The 27365-nt window shown below is 43.7% G+C and overlaps 1 protein-coding gene across 2 annotated transcripts in view; it reads left to right on the top strand.

Moving 5' to 3' along the window:
• The window catches only part of NRXN2 (neurexin 2), a 2164206-nt gene that overhangs the window by 798188 nt on the left and 1338653 nt on the right, over positions 1 to 27365 (top strand). For both annotated transcript variants that reach the window (XM_085625468.1, XM_085625469.1), the window contains exon 5: positions 8894 to 8923. In XM_085625468.1, the coding sequence (XP_085481594.1) occupies positions 8894 to 8923 (30 nt within the window). The remainder of the gene's footprint in view (positions 1 to 8893; positions 8924 to 27365) is intronic.

The following is a 27365-nucleotide window of genomic DNA, read 5'->3' as shown; positions in this document are numbered from 1 at the left end:
CAAGATATGAGCCCTAACAGCAGGCTCGGTGCTTTGTTAGCAAAGTGCTTCTAGCAACGTGTTTAGAGCGGTCATAAGCACCATAAACAGAGGAATATAATCTGTCTAAGATCTGAAATCGGCATAAAAACTTTAACATTCAGTTTGCAGTGGATTAAACATTAAACTATTTCACATCTATCGGAAACTGATGATGCCATTGCAGATGTGACTCGAGTGAGCCGTATATATTCAAAATATGTCCGTAATGGATGGCATCAATTCAATTCTGCCTGAAACGGACATTACCTTAAATTCATTCTGAAATGAATGACACAACTTCAGGATAGGCCTGTAATGGATCATAATGCTTCAGATTATTTCGAAAAAGAGAACACTTTTTCAAAAGATATCCGAGCAAATTCTGTCTGCACAGTATGTGACATTTAGTAGGAATAAAGCAGAATGGCAGACAGCTGAACATACTGTGTCCATTTCTGAAAGGGCAGCCAGATGAAAACCAATTAAAAAAACTCCTGACGACCTGATGTTTCCAGCAAGTCTTCAACTGAGAAGCAGGATCCCCACCCACAATGACCAAGAAATCCAAGACCCCTCAGACTGGCTAGGATCCAACTGTGTGCGACCTAGAATGTAAAGATTTTCCCCCACTTCTGGGTACCCATCACCGTCCTCAAAACAAGTGATTACTATTCACATACAGCACCTCAAACCACCCCTATTTAGCCTGAGGGTTACTTTTGATAAATCTAATATTGCATTCTGATAACATTTGGCCTATCAATTCATGGTATGTTCCACCAAGATGCATTCACTCGCACAAGGTTATATGCATGATATAGAAAGACTATGAAATTGTGCTGTGTGGAGCAAGGTTGATATGAAATCCCCATAAATAAATATATTAGACCCATCGAAAAAGAGGAACACATTCAAAATCTGCCTGATTTGGATGAACTACTTAGGAAATGTGTCTAGTTTCGAAAACACTAGCTGAGAACCTTAAAAGGAGATCACCAGCTCAAACTCTGTTAGGTAGGAGACCTCAGCCCCAAACGTTGAGTTAGTATGGGTGTTGCAGTAGGTATGTGGAAGTAAGGCATTGAGTTTATGAGCCCAGTTAGTTGTTGAGTGTGTTTACTGGGTTTTACCGAAAGTGGAACAAGAAGATCAAGGCCAGGTAAGGTGAGAAACGTCTGAGAAGGACCCACATGCTGCTCCAGCACCCCTGAGCAAGGTTGGGACTGCTGGATTGTAGGTCTTCTTGTTTCATGAAAGGTATTTAAAGTCTGCACGTGTGTCAGGTCAGTGCCGCCTAGGATGATCAGCTATTAATGTGTTATTTTTTGGTTGTCCTTTCCATCTAAATCTTGCAGTGGTCTTTGATGAGTATGCAAATGTTAAGTGAGTAGAAGCCACTTCAGGTCATACATGGTTAGTGAGAAGTGACTGAATGCTCATTGGAAGTTGAAAATAGCAGTGACATGAAGTACTGCTTTTAGATGTACTTTGTCACTGCCAACTTGCAGCTCTACTTATAAAAAGTGGAGAACTCTGCCACTAAATCTACTAGAATGGACAGGACTACATCCAGGCTGTGTCTTAGGTAAGGGGAGTAATGGAAGAAGTTCCTCAGAAGTTTCTCTGAAATGGGTGCTGTTACAACAAAAGCTGCCTGAGTTTTAGGTTGCTGCCTCAAAGTTTGCTTAATGCTGAGGCATCATTTTTTCTCTGCGTTGAAACATTCACATGAACATACAGTCCTTTTGCTACCCACCCACTTTTGTTACAATAGCTATCATCTATTTTCAATTATGGTAGAAATGGGATAGCGTGTAGCGCAGATTCACCTTGCTTTTCCAATGTGGATTTGCACAAAAATACTTGTTTACTTTTAGCAAGATTTGTTGAAAAACTTCGATTGCAGCCTGCACACACAGGAAAATGTAATATCTATCCCCTCTTTGATAACATCATTTCTTTGTAGATCTGAAGCCAGGAATGAGGCAATCAGTAGTGATATTGTAAGTCAAGCTCTGAAGTTTGTTCTTCAAAAAAGACTTTGCCTTAAAATTATAATATTTCAGATTGTTTAAATTGAGGAGACTTAAGCTTGATGGATACCACACTAGAGCAAGGTGCTTTTCTGATTTATTGGTGTATTAAAAAACCACTATGCATACTACGATTTTGGGCGGGCTTGCGTCTGCCCGACACTGTCTCGGTGTGAGAACTGACCGACCATAGAGTGGCGGTTCCACACCCCCTATTACGATGCGACCGCCCTCGGTGCGGTCGCAAACTCCCATTTCTCTATGGGAGCTTGCAGGCGCACAACACCCATTGGGCTCACCGGGCTTCAGCCCCCCACGTCATGTGTGTCAGCCCGGCTGAGACAGCCTCGCGGTTTGGCGTCCGTCTAATTGCAGCCGGACCCGAGTACTTAACAGGTCTTTAAAAGACCATTTACTCATTAATGAGGCTTTTGTTGTATTTTCACCCCTTTTTACAGCCGCTCTGCCTATGACTGGAAGACTTAGCCCCCCCCCGAAATTTTTTCAGCCCCCCCGAAATTTGGCTCTAGTTGACCGCCTGGGAGCTTGTGCTGCGGCCGGAAACTGGCCGCAGCACAAGCTCCCTTTGAGAAATTGGACTTTTTATGAATCACTACACAGCATGGCAGGCACCTCTTGGTGCCCGCCACACGGTGCAGAGATTTACAGAGAGGCACCATAGGTGCCCCCCAGGCTTCCAACCGGAGGTCACTGATGGATGGGGCCCTGCTAGGGGCCTCCTAAGTCACTTTCCAACAAGTTTTCCATGTCGGGCTTTCTGACATGGAAAGCCTGTCTGAAACCGACATCATAATCCTGACGGCGTAAACGCCATCCTAAAGGGATTATGAGCAACCTTCGACTGGAGCCCGTCGGAATGACCAGCTGGGGTAAACTCTGACCACCTTCTTTGTAATACGGCAGTCGGCGTTTAAACCAAGAATGCCGGTCGAAAAGCCTATGACCTGCGGTCACAGGCTTTTCGACCGGCATCCTAATCTGCCCCTATATGTTCATATATCTGGATAAATAAGGTATATGTTCTTTCATTATCAACATGTTTCACATTCTGGGATCTTAGAAACTTTAAAAAATATTTAATGCATTTTGGGGAAATCAAGGTTCTTCTTTTGAATGACAGTAATGGAAATCTGGATTTGGGGAGTGCAAAATCTCTAATTAATAAGAGAAATATTGCAAAAAGTCACAAAATTTAGCAAAGTTCTCTTGCTGGTATTGTGGCTAAAAACTGAAGCTGGAGTGTGGTTGGAGGAAATTATAGGCCTTATTTATAGGTTGGGACATGAGATACTCTCTCAAAATTTGACAGATTTTCCATCTGCCATATAACAAGTGACGCAGGCTAAAATGCACCTGTAATATGGTCGACGAGACATCTGCGACATTTGTGACAGAGTATCTCATTCACCAAACTCTGAAAAAGACCCGGTGTCTTCCTTGAGATACTTTCTGCTTGATCCAGTCTCCCAAATGCAAAACAATTGCAAAATGTTAGATCTACAAATGCTCATGCAATATTGTGAAATGTGCAAAATGTATTAATTTCAGGAGATTTCAATAGTAGAACGAACAATTGCCAAGTCTTGTTCAGTTTTAGAGTTTTAAATCATCCTTAATTTTGTATTGGGGTAGAGATAACATGAAACTGGGGAGATGAGGAGAAAGGCTTAATTTTGAGTTTTTTGTATCATTAGCGAGTAAATGTATGATAAATCCCAACGCAAGAGCTATGCAGAAAAGTGAGAACGAGTTAAGAGTCCGTCAAAGAAGTAGAATATAATGCCTGTAACTTCTAGTCCCAATCAGGGACTTTTGAAGGAACACCAGGGCACAGAGACATAACGAGAAAGAACATAATGCAAAGTGTCCATAGAGGAAGGGAAAGTTGTGGATTAGAAAGCCAGTCAGACCTTCTTAGCAAACATATTGGATACATTCTGCTCTGAGCAGCAGAACTTGCCAAATACATGGGTCAAGAATTCAGCACTATTCCAACTCTTCCCGGTCTGATCTAATTTCGCCTTACCTCATACTTTATTTCGTTGCATTACATTTCTTATCCTAAATGTATTCGTAAATAGCTGTTTCTGCTTTTTTTCTTTTAAAGGCTAAGGAAAGCTGTTGTTTCTGAGGTCATGATCTGGGTGTTTAAAATACATTCGTGCTTCAGGTGCTAAACATCTCTTTCGACAGGAGAAATTAATTTTGATATATTTTGCAGTTAGAGCCAGAGGGCATCTGTAGGACTTTGAGACACAACAAAATCACAGCCACATACATTCCAAGACATGCAAAGCCGCACATCTAACGATGCAGAAGTTGTCATAGATATCGTCTGATAGGGTGTGTGCAGTTTTCCCTGATAAAAGCCTTTTCCTATTAGCCACCTTTACACGCTCGCCCTATCTCGTTGATTTGTTTGGCAATCTGCCGAGCTGAGGATGACGGCATTGGTCTGTAAAAAATGTGCCCATCTTTAAAATGGGAATTTATTTGACATCGACATTGCATTTGCCAGTTTTTTACGAACTACAAAAGTAAACGACTCTATTCTTCTGCCATTTCTTAACTATAAATAGAATTCTTGGTCAAAAAAAGATTGCTGCAACGTTGATGTTTTTTTTGCTGGAGTAGTTCATAATTGCTTCAGTCGTTTCAAAATATATGGGGGGTCTGAGCGGAAAACGTGCACCTGAAAGTGTACCTGGTACAAGTTCATCAATATAAATTAGGATACTACCTGCTTAATAACAGCAATGCGGGTATGTCGCGTGTTAAGGTGGAATTTGCATCGTGTATCTTTCCACAGTCTTCCGTGCTGACTACGCGTGGGTGTCAGGTTTATAAATGTCAGTGAGCAAGTCTACTGCGCAATGCCAGATTCTCAACTCCATCTTTTATTGTGCTGAGTAGCTTTATGTGACAACTGACATAACAACACAAATGCTTGAAGAAATTGACCTTTTTACTCCGAAAAGACTGCAATATATATGTTATTGATGATGCGAACTACTGTCTACCATTATTAACATTCATCAAAGCTAAACGGGCTGTGCTTACAAGTATATCTACCCAGTGACAAAGGTTCAAGAGGTCCTCAGTGGATGTCTTTCTCTGGCAACCATTTAAGTCTTTGACTTCAGGCAATGAAAGCGTTTGGGTGGCGATAGCTCCTGCCAGGGTGATGACCACATGCTCTGCACCGATGGCAATGCTGCCACCCGCTAGGCCAGGCATGACCCCAAACTGGAATGGCCCAGTATCTTGAAGGTGATGCGACAAGTCAAATCAGTTTTTACACATAAGAGATCTTTTCAAGGTCACATAACCTTGCACAAGTTCTTCATACTAAGTAGTTATCCCTCTCTCTTTCTGTGTGATCCCCTGGGCTTTGTACTTACTAGAGCTATGCCTCACTTCACAAAGAGGGTGCATGCTTGAGAATTTAGGCAAAGTATTTGGCTCTCTCCGTTGGCGGTTCTTACAGGGTCAAACAGTTAGGAAGCAGACCTATCAGGTTATAGCAGTTATTCAAGAAAGCAAAGTTCTCTCTCATGCTATGACTCCTGAGATTAAGCTTTTCAAGGCTCAGGATTTCACACAGGGCTCACAGGCTCAGGGGCGTAACCACTGATATATTTTTCAAACCATCCAGTTCTCACATTCTCATAAATGTAGACAGCCCAGCATTGCATCAGCTGACAGGTTTTACAGGATTAGACCTGTAAGACAAGGCGTGACTCCATTGAGAAACCTCTTAGCAATTTACAGTCGTTTCTTTAAACACTAAAATTATGCAGTTATGACTGAGTCACGTGACATGAATGTTCATTATGTTTGTGTGGAAGTGGACTGGGACTAATGCAAAATGCATTGCTGCTACATAAACGTGATATTATGGTGGTTTTTACATGTATCCACAAAAAATTACAAAAAGAATAGACGCTATAAAGCCCGCTTGTAGTCTTAGCTCTGTTATGCATACAATGATACAACCCCAGGTGTGTGTCACTGAATTTCATCACCACGTCCCAGGTGCGTAGTAAGAGGCTTTGTTGTGTTAGCACTTGAGAAGGTGTCAAAATGTGTCCTTGCTTTCTGTGGATTGCACAGGATTGCTGTTTCCCACTTGTGTCTTGTTCTAACAGCCACGCAGCAGCGCATTCCTAAATCAGGGCGCGACAGGATAGTATTCTGCACAATAGGCAGTGTGGTCCTAATGACACGAAATGCAATCTGTTTCAATACAGCAGCATACACGTGCATGCCCGTGTTTTAAAGGGAAATTCTTGGAAAGATAATTTTTAACTTGAAAGAAAAATATTTTGTGGTGAACTGTAAATCACCCCGAAGGGAATGCAGAAAGAGAAAGCAATGTCCAGTCAAGAGCAAGGAGCACACTGTCCTTACACACTGCCGCTGTTTTTTATTTCCGCATCTTCTTGTGTTGCTGTTTTTATCATAGGGTTGGCCCATACCGGTAACTGACCCATAGATTTACTTTGTCTGATTTCCTGTAGTCGTCCTCGGGCTATTTTCTCTTTTGTTCTTACACGGGCTGTTGTGGTTTTTTCCTGTACAGCCCTTAACTTGGACTTTTTTTGTAATTTCCTAACATTGTTTGCGTTCTTACGGATTTATATTGACAGTTTTTCTTTCATGTATTTGCACTAACTCTACCGAAAGACCCACATCAACTGTTCTTCCATTAATTTACAGGGTGGTTTACTACCAAAGACATAACTCATATTTCTTACTTTTAGTTGTACCTTGGTATTTTTCAAATTGATTTGTATGGTGAACCATTTGTCCCGTAGATTCTTGAATGCTTTTTTGTGCTTGCATTTTAAGTGTATGCATTGTCTTGCCTTCAGATTTAAATTGGTGTTAAACCCCTGTCATCTCCCACGTCCTTGGCGCTGTAGTTTATTTTACCCTTTTGCTTATTCCCTTGCTTTAAAATCATTTTTTTGCTGCCCTGCTTTTGTGTTGTAGCCTAGAATTGCTTGGACTTTTCCCCATTAAAGATTTGCAATGTTTATTCTTTGAGATGCATGGACTGTTTTCCTGCTAGAAGTAGACTGACGTGTTTTGGATAGATCTACATAAGGTGTTTTTTCATACTTGTGATATTTGTTATTTTCCCGATACCCTTATTTCCATCTTTTTCCCATTTTAGTTATATTTCCCATTGCTTGTATTGATACATTTTCCATCTTTGATGGTTTTTCCCTCCATGGAATTACATTGGTTGTTTGCCCTTGCATTCCTTAGAAACGTAGGTTGACTCTGTTTTTGAAGATTTAAATTCTATGTCTTTCTATATGGTTGTATTGGATGTTTTCACCCATCTTTAGAGGTTTTTCATTACAGATTTTGCATTTATGTATTTCAAAAGCTTTGCATTGAATGCTTTTCACACTGATTTGCGTGGGTATTTTTATGAAATATAATCAGCTTTAATTATCTCAGACTTATATTGGCCATTTTCTGCCATACAGTTACAGGGAGAGTTTTCTTTATAGATCTGTACTGATGTCCTTATGAATTTGGGCTGTAATTTTTAGCCCACGGAATACCTAGTGAGTGGTTATTACATTTTTGAGCTGCATGCCAAAATGGAAAGAAAATGTGTTTAGCACTCAAGCTTGGGTTAAATGTGGACAAACCCACCCACCTTATTCATTTTTATTTTTTGTTGTATTAATCTTCAGTTTTTTGTAGTTCTGCTCATTGTAGTTTGGTATTTTTTCTCATATTTTCCTACAGATGTTGCCTCGTATTCACACCGTTCTACTATGTTCAACCAGAACATCTACTATGTTCAACCACAACACGTTTGTGCTGCAGTGGTATATAAATACCCCACTCAGGCACCTCACATTATCTGTTGTCTAGTTTAAAAACTTCACAAAATTTGGGCCACTTGGTGCAAAAGGGTACAACAAGCTTTATAGTGCGAATCTATCTAAAATGGAGGCAATTCCACACTCCATTTTGTAACTGCTTAGCGACCTCAGAAAATGTTGTAAGCCAGAGGCAAGGCATGTGCCAAAGGAAAACGAGGCCTCCTCACAACTCTTTCTGACCCATCACGTCATTCTATATCCACACAGAATTCTGTAATTGACATTCAGTAGAGGGGTTTTCGCCCTCAGCTGTGCGGAGTGTATAAATACCATGAAACAGTAGAATCTCTTGGCTACAGCTGTGGGGACCATGCAATTTACATCACGTTGACTCACTCCGGCCTGCGGGGATTGTATATTTAACATGAAACAGGCGATTCTCTCGCCACAAGCTTTGGAAAGTGTGTATTTAATAGAGCGCTTCACTATGTGCCATTGGCATTGTACATGTAAAGAATGGTTGATTTCTTCACTTCCAACTATGATTTGTCTCTATTTATTGTGATGTTGATTCTCACTGCGAGCAGGGGGGGTATTGCACAATTAACGCAAGTTTGATTCCCTTACATAGACCACTGGGGATTGTTATTTACCAGGGAGTGAATTATCTCTGAGTTGTGGGCATTGTATGTTTGTTTTCCATTTATTTGAAGAAAAAAAAGCATTTTGCCTGCCTTCTGTAACCCGCTCAGGGGTTTGAGGGGTCGGCGAATGTTTTTTTTTCTAATGAAACCAAACTTTCTTTTAATTTTTTTCCGTTTCCGACATCCCTCCAAATTCTCTCTGTCTGGTGGGATGTCTGTCACAAGTTAAGAGCTTTAAATTGTGGCAACTGGTCCTTTTTTCTCCGTGCGTTTTTATGACACGTGTTTCTTTTCTTTCTTTTTTTTGTTTTCTTCCCCCCTCAAGGTCCTGCTCATCTGACGTTAAACAGCCAAGGTACGGGTTTCTTTCTTTTAAGCTTTGATTTTCCTGTTCCCTTCTCCTTTGCACCAGCTGATCCCACCCACCTTCCTTTGGTTTCCTGCCTCACGCCTTCCTTCTGTCTCGCATTCACTGGTTTCAAACATTCCCTTGATATGTGCTGAGTATACCTGCTTCGTGCTTTTTGCTTTCTTTTTTTGTTGCTTTGTTCTGAGAATGAAAAAGTTGAATGCATGTCCTGCCAATGAACGAGCGAGCTGCTGGTTGCTTCTGGGATTTGTGGTGGGGACAGGAATGGTGGATATTGGAAACCAGTAACCTTGGGGTATTGTGTGAGCAGAAATGTACCTGAGGTTACTTGTCAGTCACTAAGATCTCAGACAGCAGTACTATCTCTCAGGTTACACAGTTCTCTTAGGCTATTGCTTCAATCAGTAGAGCTATCCCTCTGGGTCAGTTACCAAAACGTATAGGCCGAAGACAGCAGAGCTTTGCCTCAGGATAAACAGGTCATGGAGGCTCATAGACATCCGAGATATTCCTCAGGTTACAGGTTATAGAGAATGTACTAGTGAAGACAGCAGAACTGTCCCTCTGGGTAAATGGATATGTCAGCACCAGAAGATTTGTTTATTAGACGTGTTCAGACAGTACACTGCTGTACATTTTAAATAGAAGAACAGAATGACAATGGATCCATCAGCGGAGTTGGTCACAAAGGCAGGACCTATGCACCCTATTAAAGATGTGGAGGCTTCCGAACGTCCCAGGCTTTGGAGAGACCCTTTTCGAGTAGAATTTGCTTCAAATGTCTTTCTCGTGTGCCAAATGTAGTCGAACTCCACCGTGACAAAACCTAGCAGGATTATACCAAATGCTCCAGCTGGACTGGTACTCCGCACACGCTATGGTAGACTTTAATTGGTGGCAGCCACCGTCCTGGCAAACAAGACTGACCCCATCCTGCCTCTAAACACTCTACAGTCGTCTGCCCTAATCTTCAATCTTCCTACAAGCATCAGACTTTTTTGATTCCAGAAGCCTTACCTATGACTTAAGTAGGTAACTTGGCATCCCCCAACCTTCTTTTTCCTTCTTAGAACTTCCACTTTTGGTTTTGACAGAACAAGGTTGCAAGGAAATACAACACGAGAGACATCCTTATGGAAGATTCCACTTAACAGAAGGGGGGGTCAACTGCTGGGTGAAAACAGGCAATTCATTGCCAGAGGGCCCAGTGGTGACTGGAATCCGCTGGTGGGAAGCCCCCATTATACAGCTGGAACCCCAGCACGTCTTTGCCAGCCTTGGGAGGCATGTGACTTGCACTGGGACATTCCCACCATATTAGGCCCTACCCCCTCACCACCCATATTCAAGTCATATACCTAATTAGTATTATAGAGTCTTTTTTGCTGGTCTTCATATGGATCGTGTGCTACATGGGGAACTACGCTCGATCTTCTCGAGACCTAAGAGGAAGTGGCCTAACAGCTAGAGCTGTCGACCTCGAAGCTGGAGAAATGGGTTTGAGTCTCGGCAGGGATGCTCAACATCCTGTGATTCTGGGCTGATCACATAATCTCGCTGTGCCTCACAAAATTAATGTGTCCATCTGTAACACAACTTGGTGCTCATGTAAAGCGCTCTGATACCTTTGGTCAAGTTTGCGCTATATAAAACTCCCCCCAAAAAATATATACTGTAGGAATGTCCTTGGCAACCTTGTAGGTGCCCGGGAAGGGGACCTCAGAGATAGGGGCATAACCCAGGCCCCTGCTGCGCAGGGGCTACTTTATCTTTTTGGGGCCCCCATTGAGTCTAATGCCTATGAATAACCGTGCGATTCAAGGGGATTAGGGCCCCTCACTGCATTCTACAGGATGCCTCCAAAAGTTTGTGTTAGAACACAGCTTGGAAGTCCCTATCTGTGGAAAGACACACAGTATATGGGTGGTCTTTTTCCCCACAACACATAGAGTGGGATTATGTTTTGTGTCATATTCGCCATGGCTTGTCCACCCGGAAGATGAAACCACTACCTGCCTAGTCAGGCGGTGATGGTTGCTAATGAAGGTCAAGGCGTTTTTCAGTGGTGGAGACAGCTGTGGTGGCGGAGGGGGGCACATGCCACCAGAGCTGCTCTGGCCACCTGGGCACTCAGGTACTTGCCTCTGGGCTGCTAGGTGGAGAGCTGCTTTCAGGCATCTATGGGATGCCATGATCCAGCCCGGAAATTCCTTAGCTAATATATATTTTTTTAAAGTACTCACACGCAGGAAGGAATCTGGTGCTGGCTTGAACAATTTTTCAATGTATGATATTGGATCCCTTTTTAGTCCTTACCTACCTACCCTGATTATATTGCTTTGGCATGCACCAGCATGGCATGGCAGGAGGTAGATAGGAAGGGTCGGATTGGTAAGGTGTGCACTCAGGCAACTAGCGATGGGCCAGTATTGGAGTTGAAGCTATGGGCTGCATTTCTGGGCAGCATGGTGGCCGATTTAGGCTGTGTCTGTGCCGTTGACATCTGCCAGGTGCTCAGTGGTGGCCTGTGCGGCCCTCTCTTAGCTCCATTTTACCAACGGAGCGGAAGTGTCATTCCCAGTCTCTCCCTGGGCCGGTCCATTGATGCATGCAGATTGAGCAGGGGCAGGGGAAGGGGCCTGAGCAGAAAAGGCTTCATTGATATTCAGGTGTGGCTCACCATTTTGAACTAATCCATGCACAAAAAGACCTGGCAAATTTTTTTATTTTTTTATTTTTATCTTAGTGAAGTTAAGAAAACATGCCTCTTTTAGAAACCCCTCCTCTACTTTTTATAATAACACCGAAGCAGTGTTTTGTGAAAAGGTGCAATCCGCGCATGTGGGAAACTTTTTTTTTTAGGGTGCCTCGACCTGTTTTGCATCCCGATCCAACCCTGTAGGTAGGTATCTGTCATTTTCTTTACTTCTCGGTGCTGAGAAGCTAGCAGCGAGCCTTTCATCCACTGTTGTGATTCTTTTGTGGTGCTCGGCCCTTCCCAGCGACATTCCCTTCCGCCTCTTGACCCTCACCTGAGGCGTTTGCTCAAAACAGCAGCAGCAAATGCTCTTCTGAGAGGGGTCTTGATGCCATAAATCAGCAATTAAGTCTGTGCCTATGTCTGAAGCTCTGACGGAGAGACCGTGTGAGTGACGTGCATTGTCCACAACTACTGCAGCTTCAAACGTTTTACTCTAATTGGGTATTTATGAAGGTGTTTTATATAGTGCCAACATGCTGCCTTTTAGGAACCTCGGAGCATTTTTCGTTACAAGCGAGGCAAACAGACAAAGGAGACCAAGGGATGAAATACGAACGGTCCCAGTCGTAGCCTTGGTGAGATTTCTGCAATGATACTTTGGTACCCAATACATTAAAATTCTGCATTTCACGCTGATCCTTCATTTATTTTAGGAAGATTTGAATCTGACATAGCTTAAGCTGCATGGTCAATGGAGAGATGTACACTACAGTGCACAGGAGGCGTGGCAGTTTCTGCCCCATTGCGCAGTGCTGGGCCTGCTCGGCATTCCGTTGGCATCGGCTTTGCTTAGCGCACCTTGACAACGGCAAATGTCAAGCAAGGGTTTGCGATCCTTGCTTCTCTCTTCATCCCCCGAGGACAGACACGCTCAAGTTGTCATGTCCCGAGGACACCGTGACCCTATAGTTCGGAATCCTGCTGGGTCCACAGCCAGGACATTCAAAACAAAGTCCTGCCCACAGGAGTGGGCAGGGACTGCGCCGAGGAGCAGCACCCAGTGCAGGAAAGTGCAGGGACAGCATGGCTGGACACAATCGCCCCAGAAGAAAAGGAGCAAATATGCACAGAAGGGTACTGCCAATAAGGAAAAGATAAGTACGGTGTCCGAGTCAGTGTTCATTTCTCTCCAGCGCCTTGTGCAGCAATACAACCACACAGCATTGGCCACACCTAATCCTCCTGCCAGAGCAATGGCTCCAGTGTAAGAGGCAGCCCGCACTCAAACACCTTGCTGCACCCCTACTAATTCCCCATGCTCTCTGTCTTTGAAATGTCATTCCCTGCAGGAGTAATAAATGTGTGTGAGGGAATGGCAGGAGCTCGTGGTCCCACCTGTTGACATAAGACACAGTGAGGATCTGGGATTAAGAAGAAGTTAGACTTGTCGTGGGATTGTAGGGTGGATAGAATTTGGCCACAGCAGTCGAGTTTGCTATGGTCGTGAACTACCACTGGTTGTATGTTTACCCTGGCACAGCAAAGATAGCAGTCCTACGAGTACTCATACAGATTGAGCCGAGTTGGTAAGCAGGAAAGAACTGTGCATCCTGGAAGAGAGGGAACAGTTGACATTCCTATACTGTGTGGGCCCCTGGGATGTTAGACGCTGTGTTTCTTTGTAAATATTGCATAAGAGGCTCCTTGAAGACGTGTTATCTGCTCTCGCAGACAGAGAGTGAGGCAAGGAGCTTTGCCTGGGGCTGCATGATGTCCCATATCCCTGGTGAGTAGCGTGAGTTTCCTAGTTTTGGGAATCACCTTGTTAAGGCTTACCATGCTGGATATGGTCTGTCTTGGGGATCAGAAGTGTGACATGGTCTTTAAAATCCTACTCGAAATTGGCATCTCTCCATTCTACAGGATCCTCCGTCCCTCATGTTAAATTGCTTTTCTAGATCAGGACTTCGGCAGTGGTGCTTTCTTGCAGCTGTAATGATCTAGTGTTCCTCATCTGACATGGACCTCACAGGCCTAGCTACAACTAAACTTTGGTTGACAGAGCATGAGGAGGAAATGAGACACAATGGCATTTTCAACGGAGAGTTGGCCTTCGATTCCCTGGTTCACTGAACGTTCCCTACTAGAGCTAAGATGACTGGTACACATCGACACCTGGAGGTCTTCCATCCAGTTGCAGGATTCGGGCATGCATTATTATGTTTTAAAATGTTGACCTGAATCTGCATAGAACAGACAGCAATCAACAAAGACTTTATCTTGCACCATCTACTGAGCACTTACTGTCATCAGCCATACCCTGTCAATTTATCTTGCTCCTAAAGCATTGGCTCTTACGCCTCCAACACACCCTGTGAGGAGCCCCTGGTCCTGTCTGTCATTCTTCCTTTGTTACAGTCTTACTTTATCCCTGCACCATTCCAGGGTTATCTGTGTGCCATTCTAACGATAGCCTTACACTGCTGCATTGTTAGCCCTTCACCAATCCAGCTTATGCCTGTTCCATTCCAGCGTTCTTCCTGGAACTATTCCAATACTTCATCTTTCTTGGTCCAATGTTATCCACACTCCATTTCAAACTTTTTCCAAGTTTGACATGTAACCCGACCAAATAATAAATGATTCCTGAAACAACGCAATTGGTTCTCTGGCCCAGTCCAATGCTACCCATAGCCCTGCCCAGTATATCATCTTAGCCTCACTCATTATTACTGATACTCCAAGTTGCACTTTTTTACCCGTTCACTTCCTGATATTCCATTATTTACTCTTAATATCCCCTTCCCTTATTTTTATCCATCCCTTCCAGTCTCCATTTCTGCCACCCCATCCTCCATTTCCCCCCCTTTGCATCTGCATGATGGGCACCATCACTGCCCTCTGTCCCTACCAATGGTTCTCACCTATTGATACACGTTTGTTTCTATTTCACCCTATTATGGCCACCACTCTTTTGCTCAAATGTATCCATTATGTGATCTTAGTTTAAAAGACATATCGGCATTACTGGTTTGTGCAGAAGACTCAGGGATTTTCATGCTAAAAATACAGTATTTTAGCTTCTTTCAACTTAATGCCATCCAATGCAAGCCAAACGTTACATTTTGATGGTTTAAATTGCCCAGATTTTTTCAGTAAATCTCCTTGTTAGGGTTTCCGTATGTTGGTATACATTCTCATTCTATTACCATGCCACCCCAAATCCCTGCCACCGAGCCACTCCCTCGTCTTCCTCCCCTCTTCTCAGACCTACTCTGCCAGCACTTCCACAACAAAGCTGCAGACCGCCTTCTAAATCACAGATTGCATTTTCCATAATCAAATTACCATTTTTCTCCTTGATTTGACAGATTGAATAGTAAATATGTTTTCTAAGCGTTATTCAAGGTTTTAATCTCGCTGCCTTTGTGGAAGCTGCGAGATAGGGCCTGGTGAGGATAGGGACACCGGAGTCCTTGCTATCATATGACGGTTTATGGGCTTTACGGCCTCCGTAAATCTTGGAAAGACTCGTAAAGGAAAAATGCGCCAGAGGAAGATGGCGGCCGGCCGCTGAAGAGGCAGCATCTATCCAGGAGCAGATGAGCCGCAGGATCTAATAGGAGAGAAGAAGTATATCAAGAGACGAAAGATGAGTTAGGAAACAGACAAACGAAGAGCTAAAATAGAAATTAAAGCATGGGTGGAGGTGAAGTGAAGATAGACGGGAAGGTAGAGATTGAAATGGCCAAAACGGGCAAGCTGCTCACACCCTGCCTCAAATGTTAAGGAACTGGAACTGCTAAATATATCCTTGCATTTCACCGCGCTAGGCGATTACATACGCCCATTCCTTCATGAAGATGAGGGACTTGAACAGACTGAAGAAGTGACATGATATGAATGCATCATTCTGTGACTCTACCATTCATTTGCGGGTTAATATGTGACACTTTTGCAACCCTTGCAAAGTTGTGATACATGCGACCAAAGCATTATTTAATTAAAGTGAACAGAGGCAGAAGACGAAAAAAGAGAGAGCATGCAAAAAGATAAGGCAAGACAATGAAGGCAAATTACAGTTGGACAAGATAAAACGAGAAAGGGTGGAGTTGAAACGGGAAAGAGACTAAACTAGAAATATGTACAATTACAGAAGAAAAAAGAACCTACAGAGATGACGTGACAGACAAGTTGAACAGAATAGCTGGGCACAGAATTTTGCCGAGCTAGGCAAATTAAAATTTGCCACCCATGCTCCCCCGGGAACCAATTCACATTTGGTCTGTTTAGGGGCAATCTGCATCTTTCTGGTGAGGTCAAAGGTACCAGATCCTATATTGGCATCAAAGAAGGTTTCAGAAATACACCGGCATCAAAGAAAGCATCAGATATTCACTGGACCGAGAAGCCATATCAGAGACAACCACTGCTCCAGAAGAATGACCAATGAAGATGAACTGCGAGGCACAGAGAGCTGAGACAGGGAAGCAATGTAAAAAAATGAGATAGGGGAGGGATGAGCTTATAGAAGGTATGAGGAAGCAGAGAAAGCAGGTTATGGGAGAGTGACTGAAAAATAAGACATTTAGAGATAGATTGAAAGAGGGAAATGAGAATGACACCTTAGAGTGAAATATAAATTACTTGTATGGGAGATACATTAAGGCGATAATAATGAGATGTTAGAGATCTTGGTGTTATAGGGAGTAGAAAGGAACAGTCAAAAACAGATGTGGAGAAAGAGAGTTAAAGGCAATCTGAGGAGATTAGTGAGCTTGAAAAGAGGGTAATGAGGGAGGGAAGGGATGAAGTACGGGAAAAGGGATGTATGAGATGAAAGAAGGCAAACGGATGGTGAGGCCTTTTGCCTTCAGGAGATATATATGAAAGTCATCAGACAAGAAGGGAGAAAAGGAAGGGGAAAAAATAGGTGGTGAAAGGGATTTAAACAGAAGTTGCTGAGATAAAGCATCACAACTGGATGGAAGAAAGAAAGAAGGGGGAATAATAGCATGTGCATGTGATTGTTCAGAACAGAGATGTCCAACATAGGTCAAGGAGGGTTGAAAGCATGCCTTATTTTCAGAATAATTTTTGGCTATGTAGATGAATTCAGTGAGGATCAGTTGTATGCAGATGTATCTTGTAGAGATAGCATGTATATACAGTGTGGATCTGCTCCTCCTAGATCAAGGTTGGGCAGCCCTGGTTTAGACTCAAGGATACACTGGAGATTTTGGGAAATACTGATGCTTAGAGAGGAGCATATCACAATTGAAGAAGAGAAACATGAACAAAAGATGAAAAAGAGGATCTAAATACCAAGAGGGGTTTGCTAAGAGTTACATCACAAAAGAGAAAAAGGCTGCAATCGAGTAGGAGAACGATAATGCAGGCGTATGGAGGGAGAGGTTGGGAGGTGCCTGTATTAAAAAGAAATGTGAGCTAATATAGACATGGTAATGGATGGGAGGAACAAGAGATGCTGACATAGAAAAGAGACAATATGAAAGGAGTGAGTTTAGAAGAGATAAAAGTGGATTACGGTGGGAACAGTTAATTGTGATATATGAGGTATGATACCAGGAGGATGTGATAGAGGAAATCTGATAAAAGTGAGATGATCCAAAACAAATGAAGTAGAAGAGAGACAGTAGAGAATGGGGTTGCTTATATTCATGATAGGATGGGGTGACACAGAAGGAACATGATAGAGATGAGATGGTAAATATGGATCAAGTGATTTACAAGTGAGGTATACAGAACAAATGAAATGCGAACAATGGAACAGAACCAATATGATATGAGATGAAAGAAGATGAATTAGAAAAGTGACAATGCAGAATGGGCGAGTCAGTATGGATGAAATAAGAAGGGTGATATAAAGGCAGCCTTATAGAAGTGGCGATCCCTCAGATGATACAGATGGGATCAGATAAGAGTGATAAGAAAAAAAGAAACAGTGAGGAAAGGGATGTGAAAGATGCACGATAATGTAAGATGGATGGGAAGAACGTCATGAGGTACGAGATATAAGAGAATTGATTAAAGACAATTGATGTGAAATTATACAAGCAAAATGAAGTAGTCAGTAAAGGGGAGTAGGAGAGACCATAATAGTGGCATGAGGTATGAGAGATGAGAAGGAACAGAGAACCCGATAGTTGAATTGAGAGTGGATACAGAACGGAAACAATGCAAGATCAAATTCAAAAGAAAGCGGATAAAAAATAGAAATTTAAAGAGGTAGGAGATCAAAAAAGGGAGACAGAAAATTGTCAACATGGAATAACATAAAGGATGTCAAGGCGATGAAATGAGAGGCATATGTTAAGTGCATTGAGAAAAACAGTCAAGTGGCTCATACTGTAGATACAAAAATGAAAATGGATAAGATTCAACAGATAAATATGTGGTGGTACGAAATAACAGCTATCATATATGTGGAGAAATTTTATTAAAAAGGACAAGAGAAATGGGTTGAGAAGTTAGAAGAAAGATGAAATCTAAGATGCCTCCTATAAGAGCAATGAGACAAAATGACAAAAGTGTATATGTGAATGCCGAGGGATGCAGGGGCAATAGTTGGGATAGTTAAGGCAAAAATGGGAAAAAAAAGAAAATGCATCATTTTCATTCAGTTATTGTTGGGACCTTATGCAATTGTGGAATTGTTAGATTGAAAGAAGGAGAAAGGCATGTATAGCAAAGTCTGGATCAGAATGGCTGTGTGAGTACAGAAGTACAGAACTGAAACGAGGGACATGACAACCCCATGCAGCCCTTGACCACCGCATAGTAGTCAAGGATCAGGCACTGCATCTTGGAGTGAGTCACCACACTGGAATAGAGAACTGCCTGTACCGCTGCAGAGGTGGCATGTGAACGGCAATGATGGATCCTGGCACAAAATGGACGTCTCTGTAGACCGAAGTAGATGTTCCAATGTTGGAGTAAGTGAATAGAGATTGCAAGTAATTGCTTGGAAGTTACCATTTATTTCACAGTGGAAGTAGTAAGGAGTCTCGGTAGGATAGAACACTTTTGGGATTATTGAACATTGGAACGTAGAGACATTGAAGTCCAACAAAGAGACTAAGGCACTTATTGAAACAGGGGGACTTGCAGAGTGATGGAGAATACTTCTAATCTGACAGTCAACATTGCAAGAATTCGCTGGAACCTATGAAGTCTGAAAGATCTTCTAGGCTTTGTTTTTTCAGAATTAGGTGAATAGGTGGATAGGGATATAAAGACATCAGTGAGCTATTGCAGACCAAATCTTCACGAAGCGGTAAGGTAGTTCATCTAGAGTGTAAGATCTCATTCCAGGGCCATGGTGCAAGGTATGGACAGCATCTGCCGGTGATTGCAGATGGTGGGCAGTAGGGATCATTTTTTAGATCAATCTTATTTTTCACTGTCAGGCTTTGAAGAAGAGTAAGAGAGAAAAACTCAGAAACTCAGAAAAAGGAGGTGAAGGAGGAAGAGAAAGACAGAAACACAGGACACGCTAGTCAATTTTACATGCTGGCAGTGCTTATTTATAAAAAAAATAAGTGCCAGGGCCCTAGTCAGTAGGCAGCTGCAGCTTGATCCACTCATGGCCCTTGTTAGTGCTGCTAATCACAGTACCAACACAGCTCTTAACCATCACACTACTACAAGCGTGACTAGTCCATGCCCCTAAAGCTATAAAAATGGCTTGGATGGTAAGATAGTCATCATTTGTAAAGTATACTGAATTAATAAACAACAGTTTGTGTGCTCATCTCTATGTAAGTCCCAGTGCTGACAATTAAGTGCTGGTGTAAAGCAACGGAAACCATGAGCTCAAATTAAGCACTGCATGCTGGTTATCCTAACCATGTATTGTTACTGGGATGACTTGTCCTCAGACTGTCAGTGTGCATTAGCTCCTGTGCCTTGTGTTCAGAGACATCATATAATAGCCACTTTCTTCTTTTCACTGTCCATTGAAAAATCTCTTTCCAAGATTTCAGAGCTGGCCCTACACCAGAGTTTCCCACATTAGTTCTGGTGCCATCTTAACGATCCAAGCAAAAGTGTATCTCCATAAAAAAATGACTGACTCATGTTCCCATTTTGAATGATCTTATAAGGAAGCTTGGGCTCGTCCATACCTTGACCGCATCAACTTTTTTCTTTACCCTCTATTAGTTAATTTGCAAAATAAGTCCTTTCAGAACTGAGCACATATACATTCTGTTCTCGTTTTAGGGTTTACTTTGTTTGAACTTTATTTCCTTCTTGCTGCCTTCTTTTAAAAACTGTGTGAGTTCTCATATAGTCCCCCTCAGTTGGCATGGGATCTCACTAAAATATTGCATCTACAGCTCAATTTGAGGACATGGAGGAGCTGTACTGACACTACATGTGCAGGATCTACAAGGTGAGTAAACATTTTCCTGCAAATTCCTAGATACATGTACACTGGGATTGAAAGGGATTCCTGCAATCTGAGGGCATGCTCCTTACTTGGCCCCCTTTCTGTGGCTCACCCAGAGGTGGCAGCAGTGCTTAATTTGTAAAATAAAGAGTGCCGGTGCCCAAAGCTCTGCTCAGAAGTCCACTGCCGGCGCTTTTAAATGTTAGCCCGCCTAATACTAAGGCTGCTAGTCTTAAATACCTGATGACTCTTTAATCCACTACCAGACGCTCCCTGTCCCTTTATCTGATTCCTACAGGGTTCTTCTTTGCCCCTTAGTGATGGTTTTCCACCTTTCTCATTCCCTGTATTTCTGCTTTGTGTTTTCCCTCTTTTGTTAACGGGAAATGTCCGATGAGGAACAATAATAGCCCGCCCCCAAAAATGAGTGCTGGTGGCCCCCACCGATAACCAGTGGCTTAAATTAAACACTGGGTGGCAGTATGATCTTACAATGGGAGATTTAAAAAAAATACCGATCTGGCACCACAGCAGTTTTCGGCCGACAATCTGACCCAAGGTGAAGAACCCTTCCATTGCCCTTTAAAATTAACTATCAATGGAGAAACCCTTAGATAAATTGCAATTCAAATGTATGTGAACCCACTCCAAGATAAAGGAGTGGTGCCTCAGACCCACACACCCAATCACGGGCGTTGTATGTTGTCTCTGGGGATTGATTCTGATGCCTCTTGAATATCACTGGAGCCTCCTGGTGTTGGTAAGGCGTCATTCCACGGCAGGTGCTGTTACCATTACATGGTACAGCATTTACAGAAGGGGCGTTTTCTTTTTAATTTAAACACTGGACGTAAACGTATTAATATGTAAGCTACTTTTGAAATTCGATGCTTCAGATAAATTGGAATAAGGTAAAAAAGTTGAAGTAGAAGTTGTGAAAACAAACCTTACACATTTAACGTTACAGTCATTTTTACATCTCTTTCGAATTTTATGTAACGAAAACAGAATGACTAAGTTCAGTGTGGTTAACCAAAGTGTTATGCTAAAGTCCAACAATGTCATGATCAGTGGAGTAACGCAAATCTACAAGATGTGAGCGAACGTTTTATAAGTCATATACCCCGGAACCTCTTCCCCGATGAGACCTTCGGGTTCAAATTTAGTATTGATTGACATTTGTTAATGTTTTCACCCATTTGTACCCATCAAAAGTACTGCCTAAAAATATAAGGAAGGGTGTAGAGAATAAATAGGTCAATGCATTGGATAAATTCCCCAAGTATAACTTCGATTTTTGTCTGAGCTTTATAGCTCTAATTCTTTCACCTCATCCTCCATCAACCCCGGCCTATCTCTCCACCTCTGCCACCTCCACCTCCACCTCCACCTTTGCTCCCGAGTCCTGTCCTGAATGGGGACGTTCAATACTTTTTCAGTGGTAGGCACTTTGAGCCTAATATCTCTAGACAATTGTCTACTTCCTGTCATCTGTGACCCTGAATACAAATATCACTCTCTATGTTTCTCCGGTACAGCAAAAGCCAGTAAGCTGTTGGGTGTCAACGTTCAGTTTCTCCCAAAACTCTTGTATCCTTCTGCTTGTTTAAATACCTCCTTAACTTAATCCTATTTTTGCTTATATATGTCAGAAAACCCTGCAACCTTGAAAACAATGATGCTTCCAAACCGATGAGCAAATTGACTTTAATTGCTAGGCTCTGGTTTGCAGCACATTGACTGTGGGTATCCCATGACAAATCACCCTTCTATTGTCTTCCTTGCACATTGTACAGCCTTCCATCCATTATCCTCCCAGTCAACATGGCTTTAGGCTAATACCCCAAAGCACTTCCCATAAGAAGCTACCTCCACCAACTTCCCAATTGTTATTACCGTGGAGAGACATCTGTGACTCAGTTGCAAAATGTACCTCAGTGTCTTCTCTTGTCCAATCCATTGCTTTTATCTCAACCCAACTAAGGCCTCCTTTTCTGAGATCCCAACAGCCTGTTTTTATGACATCCATGTTGAAGGTACAGCAATCCTTCCACTCGCTACAGCATCCTCATACCACTATTTTTCAGAGTTCAATCGATATGTTTGTCAGTTCTTCATCTGACTGTTGTGCCGGCCTACAAAAACACTGCCACTGAATGAGATAACGCATCCAGGTGTTAATGCTCACTCCTAGTGGGTACCTTGCACTGAAAGTAATGTAGTGCCTAATGCAGCTAAGTACAGATAACCTCAACAGCCCTAAAACTTCCTCTTCTCTTACTGCCTGTTTATCATTTAAGGCCACCCTTGCCTCACTGTGCACTTCACATTCTTAATTGAGAGTTCAAACCCTGTAGTAACAAGAGTCAACAAAACCCAAAGAACGCTATACAAGGTCAATTACTCTTCCATCTCTTAAGATGCTACCCTCTGCATACCACTTTGGAACAGTCAAACCCCCCCTTCCTTTTGTACATTCAATAAAACATGCATCTACACTTCCTGCCATCCCTTCTGGCCCACATTGTGCCTACATTGAAATCCAGAAAAGCAGCGCCCTTACAAGCAGGTTTCCTTTCATTGACACTTCCAACATTATCCTCTAGTGGAATAACCCAGTCTCCAACATGGCTAGTCCAGTCTGCCTACAAATGTTTGCCACACCATTGCCACTCAGCGGAAAGATTTAAATGAACCAGTCCTAGTTACTCCACTCCCCATATTTTCTCAAATAGCTCCAGAGTCCTTGCATCTTGTAGTTGGCTAAGCTAGGCTCTGTACCCAACAAGGCCAACTCTTTACCCTGAAAATGTATCTCCCACACTGGGCTTTCGAACTCAGCAGGCTAGCACGACTCCCACCAGCCCTCCTTCAACTTCTGCAAAGTCATGGATAAATGGGCATACCCCCTTTCTCCCCATGGCCGCCAGTCATATGTTGGGGAACCAATGCACAAATGTGCTGAAACTTTCCAGCTGTTGCTAGGAGAGTGGCCTGCACATCGGAAGAGCCTTGACTTTAAGTGTCTGCATTTGAGGCCCCCACCTGAAGGGGATTCCGCCAAGTTTTCTAAGAGTAGCTTGAATGCTGATTTGTTTCACAGTTGGCCGTCAGCACACATGCGCACAACTCCTCACCTGAAGCATCATCTGAGCCCCTCTGGCATTATAATACCAGGCTCCTCTTCGCTGATGCAGTCATTTACTGACTTCAATAGATGTCTGCTCCCCCTGTACTCCTATCCTACCTTTTTCAGGACCACCCGCAATGGTGGAATCGTGAAATGATCTTTGGCTGTTCCTCAAAGAAGCATGCACCTTTCCATCCGCTACTTCATTGCGCAGCTTCCATCTTACTACCTCAGGAATTTCCCTAGCTGACTCCATGTTTTTCGCCTGTTGTCTTCTCTAAGGCCTCTTATATTTCAGGGTCAATCCAAAACAAAAAGTTCTCTCTCAAAATCAAAACCCTTCACTATTTAGGTAGCCCTTCTGCCATCGTAACACATTGTCCCATCTTAGACTTTACTATTTGTTTTCTTAATATATGCACGTGTCATACGGTGGATGTGTCTTTTCCTAATACCATCCTTGGCCCTTATTTTCTTCCTGCAGCCCGTTCGGCTGCCATAGTTCCTAAAACAATGGGTAAGTGGATGTCATGACTAATTACTGATGATGTAATTTGTTCTTAGCTCTAGAGAATGACCCTCTTTTGACAGTCGAGCAGTCATTGCAAAGCAGGTGTTGCTTTGTTCTCCCTGTCATTTACCATTAAGTCCCACACAAATTGGGTGCTATAGCCTAGGAAAGGCCATACTGAAGTGAAAAATCCGCGTAATGTTGCATTGTTCGTGTCTGTTGTGTTGATCGCAAAAGGCACACAATTGACACACAATTGATGGATGGAATGCAGAACAAATCAAAAAATTCACCCCCACTTAAGCGATCTGGGTTAAATCCATCATTCTTTTGCTCACCATGCCACCCCAGTTTAGACCTGGCCATATGCAAATCAGTCTTAACCCTGTGCCTCATGGGAACAGTCCAGCCCGAACTGCCAAGCCAGGCCCTACATGGACCGGAAACAAGCATCCTTGTTTGTGCCATGAACTTAAGTTACTGATTGTTATCTGTCCCTCGCCCCAAAGTCTTTCCTTATTCTTGCTTTACCCATGGCCCTAAATTTCTCTTCTGAATGCAAAATTCAAAAAATGTATATGTGCCTTCTTTATTAAGTACCTAATTCACCCACTCCTCCAGCGATGTATTGAAACACTTTTGCAATTATAGATAGTCCTTTCGAGTCACCCTTGTTATAATTTCGAAGCACTATGCAAAAATCCCTTACTTCTTCTGAATCCCTTAAAACACTACATTTTGACATGTTCCTTCTGTCCAATGTACGCTATCACCTCTCAGTTTACAATATCCCTGATTCTAGATAGCATGCCATTCTGGCACAACTGCAGCCTTCCAAGAGGTTCTGCCACTAAGCTCTACCCCTCTGCTGGCATCAGTGGACTTCCCAGCCACAATAAATTATGTTGTTTGGAACTCCAAACTAGGCCTGGGCGGCAAATTCCGTCCCGCTCGCGGAATTTGCGGAATTTGCGTAATTTCGCGTTCCGCGGAGGACGCGAAATTGCTCAAAAGTCTGTTTTCCGCGATTTCGCGAAATTTTTGCTTGTTCGCGTTCTCAAAATGCATGTTCGCGAGATATTTCTCCTCGAGCACGCAAACAGCAATTGCGAACAGGAAAAAAGCATCGCGAACAAGCAATTTCGCGTGTTCGCGGAATTTCTGCGTGTTCGCGGAGATTTTTTACCGTTTCGCGGAGATTTGCGTAACGCAATTCCGCAAATTCCGCCCACCCCTACTCCAAACTCACCTTCGCAATGCCCACCTCTTCATCCTTATCATCCCTACTCACCTCGGGCCTCCCCCTCTTAGCCACTGCACTTATTCTTCAAGTTTTGGAATTATTATTGCAGTGGTCATTGTTGGCAACCCCGCCTGCCACCTTCTCCACTCTCTCCCTTACTCACAGTCGCCCTACTCATTCTTTGTTTACACTTTGTATCCGGTATCACCTCAACTTCCCCTAATACCCTCTCCATATCACTCCTAGTTTACCTCCCCCTGTCTTTTAACCAGCATGGTCAATTTCGTAGCACGCTTAGCCTTGACTCAATGTCAATCTCATGGCATCCTTTAGTAGTTAGCCTTTGCCAGCTTTTACCCAAAGGCCCTTGTCCTGAGCCAAACACATCGTAAGGAAGGGTGAGCAGAGTTGGTGGAGTAGCCACTATGTGGAGTTCCACGAAGTTGGAAAAAAACTCAGTGGAACCCTGCTCCGCTCCACCCTAATTAAAAAAAAAAAAAAGGGAAATAATCACTCACCTGCTCTGGCGCCTCCGAGCTGCCTTCCTCCTCACCGTCCTCGCGGTCGCAAACCCCAACATTGTACGTCTTGGGAGGACTGCGCATTCACGCCTGCACGTGCATGGTCAGTCCTCCCAAGACGTACAAAGTAGGGGTATGCGACCGGCGAGGATGGTGAGCAGGAGAGACCACTGCGAGGAGGAAGGCAGCCCAGAGACGCCAGAGGAGCTAAGTGATTATTTCCTGTTCTGTTGGGCGGGGTTCAGGGGCTAACCCCGCTATGCCATGGAGTCAGACTTTTTACATGAACTACGCATTCCCAACGGAGTGAGAAGTTGGCAAAACTTGACTAACTCCGCTGGCGGAGCGGAGCTCACCACCCGGGCTTAATCGTAAGCCCACATATGCACCCCACTTCTTCCACCTGGGCAGCCCACTCCCTTCTCAACAAGATCTGCCTTCCTGGTCACTGAGCCTTACTTATTCAACTTGAGTGCCACCCTTACCTTACTGTTCCTGCCTCTTTGCTGATCATCTCCACTCCTTTACTCTCGCAAACCACCCAACAACCGTCCACCATCCCCTCCATCCCATTTTGTCTAAGTGCCCCAGATGCCATGCCTTGGCCCTGTGCTCACTGTCTCAAACCATGGCTTTCTACTGCAAACTCTGTCCATGGCATCCCAAAACTTGTGGCTTTGGATGAGCGCCTTTGATAGCTCAGCCACCTCTCTGCTTGGACGCTTTGCATGGCCCTAATGCATTGGAAGAGATGATCACACTGCCTAGCCCTTCACTCCCTTATCTTAGGTCCAACTTACAACTTCTGTAAATACCTCACTGTCCTTGCCCACACTGTAGGGCCAATATTTCATTACAGGGCCATTGCCTATCCCCTAAGCCCACCTACTTTCCTCCTTTGGGTTCAATGAGCCTCTCTCCTGTCACACTGGGCAGAGAGCTGGGCCTCTCTCCTGTCACCCTGGGCAGAGAGCGGGCCTCTCTCCTGTCACACTGGGCAGAGAGCGGGCCTCTCTCCTGTCACACTGGGCAGAGAGCGGGCCTCTCTCCTGTCACCCTGGGCAGAGAGCGGGCCTCTGTCCTGTCACCCTGGGCAGAGAGCGGGCCTCTGTCCTGTCACCCTGGGCAGAGAGCGGGCCTCTGTCCTGTCACCCTGGGCAGAGAGCGGGGCTCTCTCCTGTCACCCTGGGCAGAGAGCGGGGCTCTCTCCTGTCACCCTGGGCAGAGAGCGGGCCTCTCTCCTGTCACCCTGGGCAGAGAGCGGGCCTCTCTCCTGTCACCCTGGGCAGAGAGCGGGGCTCTCTCCTGTCACCCTGGGCAGAGAGCGGGCCTCTCTCCTGTCACACTGGCTGCAGAACCTGTCATTGATACACTGGCTCCAGAGGGTGGCTGCTCAGCTCGTTCAGACTGGCTGCGGAGTTTGGTACTAGTACTCTCACCCCACTATAGCTACATGAGTCGGGGTGATCTGTCTCTCTCTTTTTCTATGTTATGTCACTGTGGCAACAGAGTCACTTTACTTTCCTAACTAGTTGCAAAGCATCCCTGGCTGAAGTGACCAGCATCTCTGAATCTCTGTCTTCACTAACTGGTTGTAGACAGTACTATTCATATGCATGACATGGAAATATATTATCGACTGTCCAAACCCTGAAGGCATTACATGCATTACCATATAGCAGCACACAAAACACCCAGATCATCACACACCTAGGACTCGAACATCTCCACTCTTAATACCACCAATATACCTAAACGTAACAGATGTAATAAGCACACACAATAGAGCATGAAGAGGCTTACAGTAGTCTAGTTTCACTCATGCCCAGTTGCAGATAAAAAACTTCACTTAAAGTTGTGCATAGTCCTCAGATTTTGCAACTTCATGAAGTTGAGATGTGTAATTTG

Source organism: Triturus cristatus, chromosome 9 (genome assembly GCF_964204655.1).
Source record: "Triturus cristatus chromosome 9, aTriCri1.1, whole genome shotgun sequence".
Lineage (NCBI taxonomy): Eukaryota > Metazoa > Chordata > Amphibia > Caudata > Salamandridae > Triturus > Triturus cristatus.
Note: the sequence above shows the minus strand (reverse complement) of the source record. Positions and strands in the feature narration are given on the sequence as shown.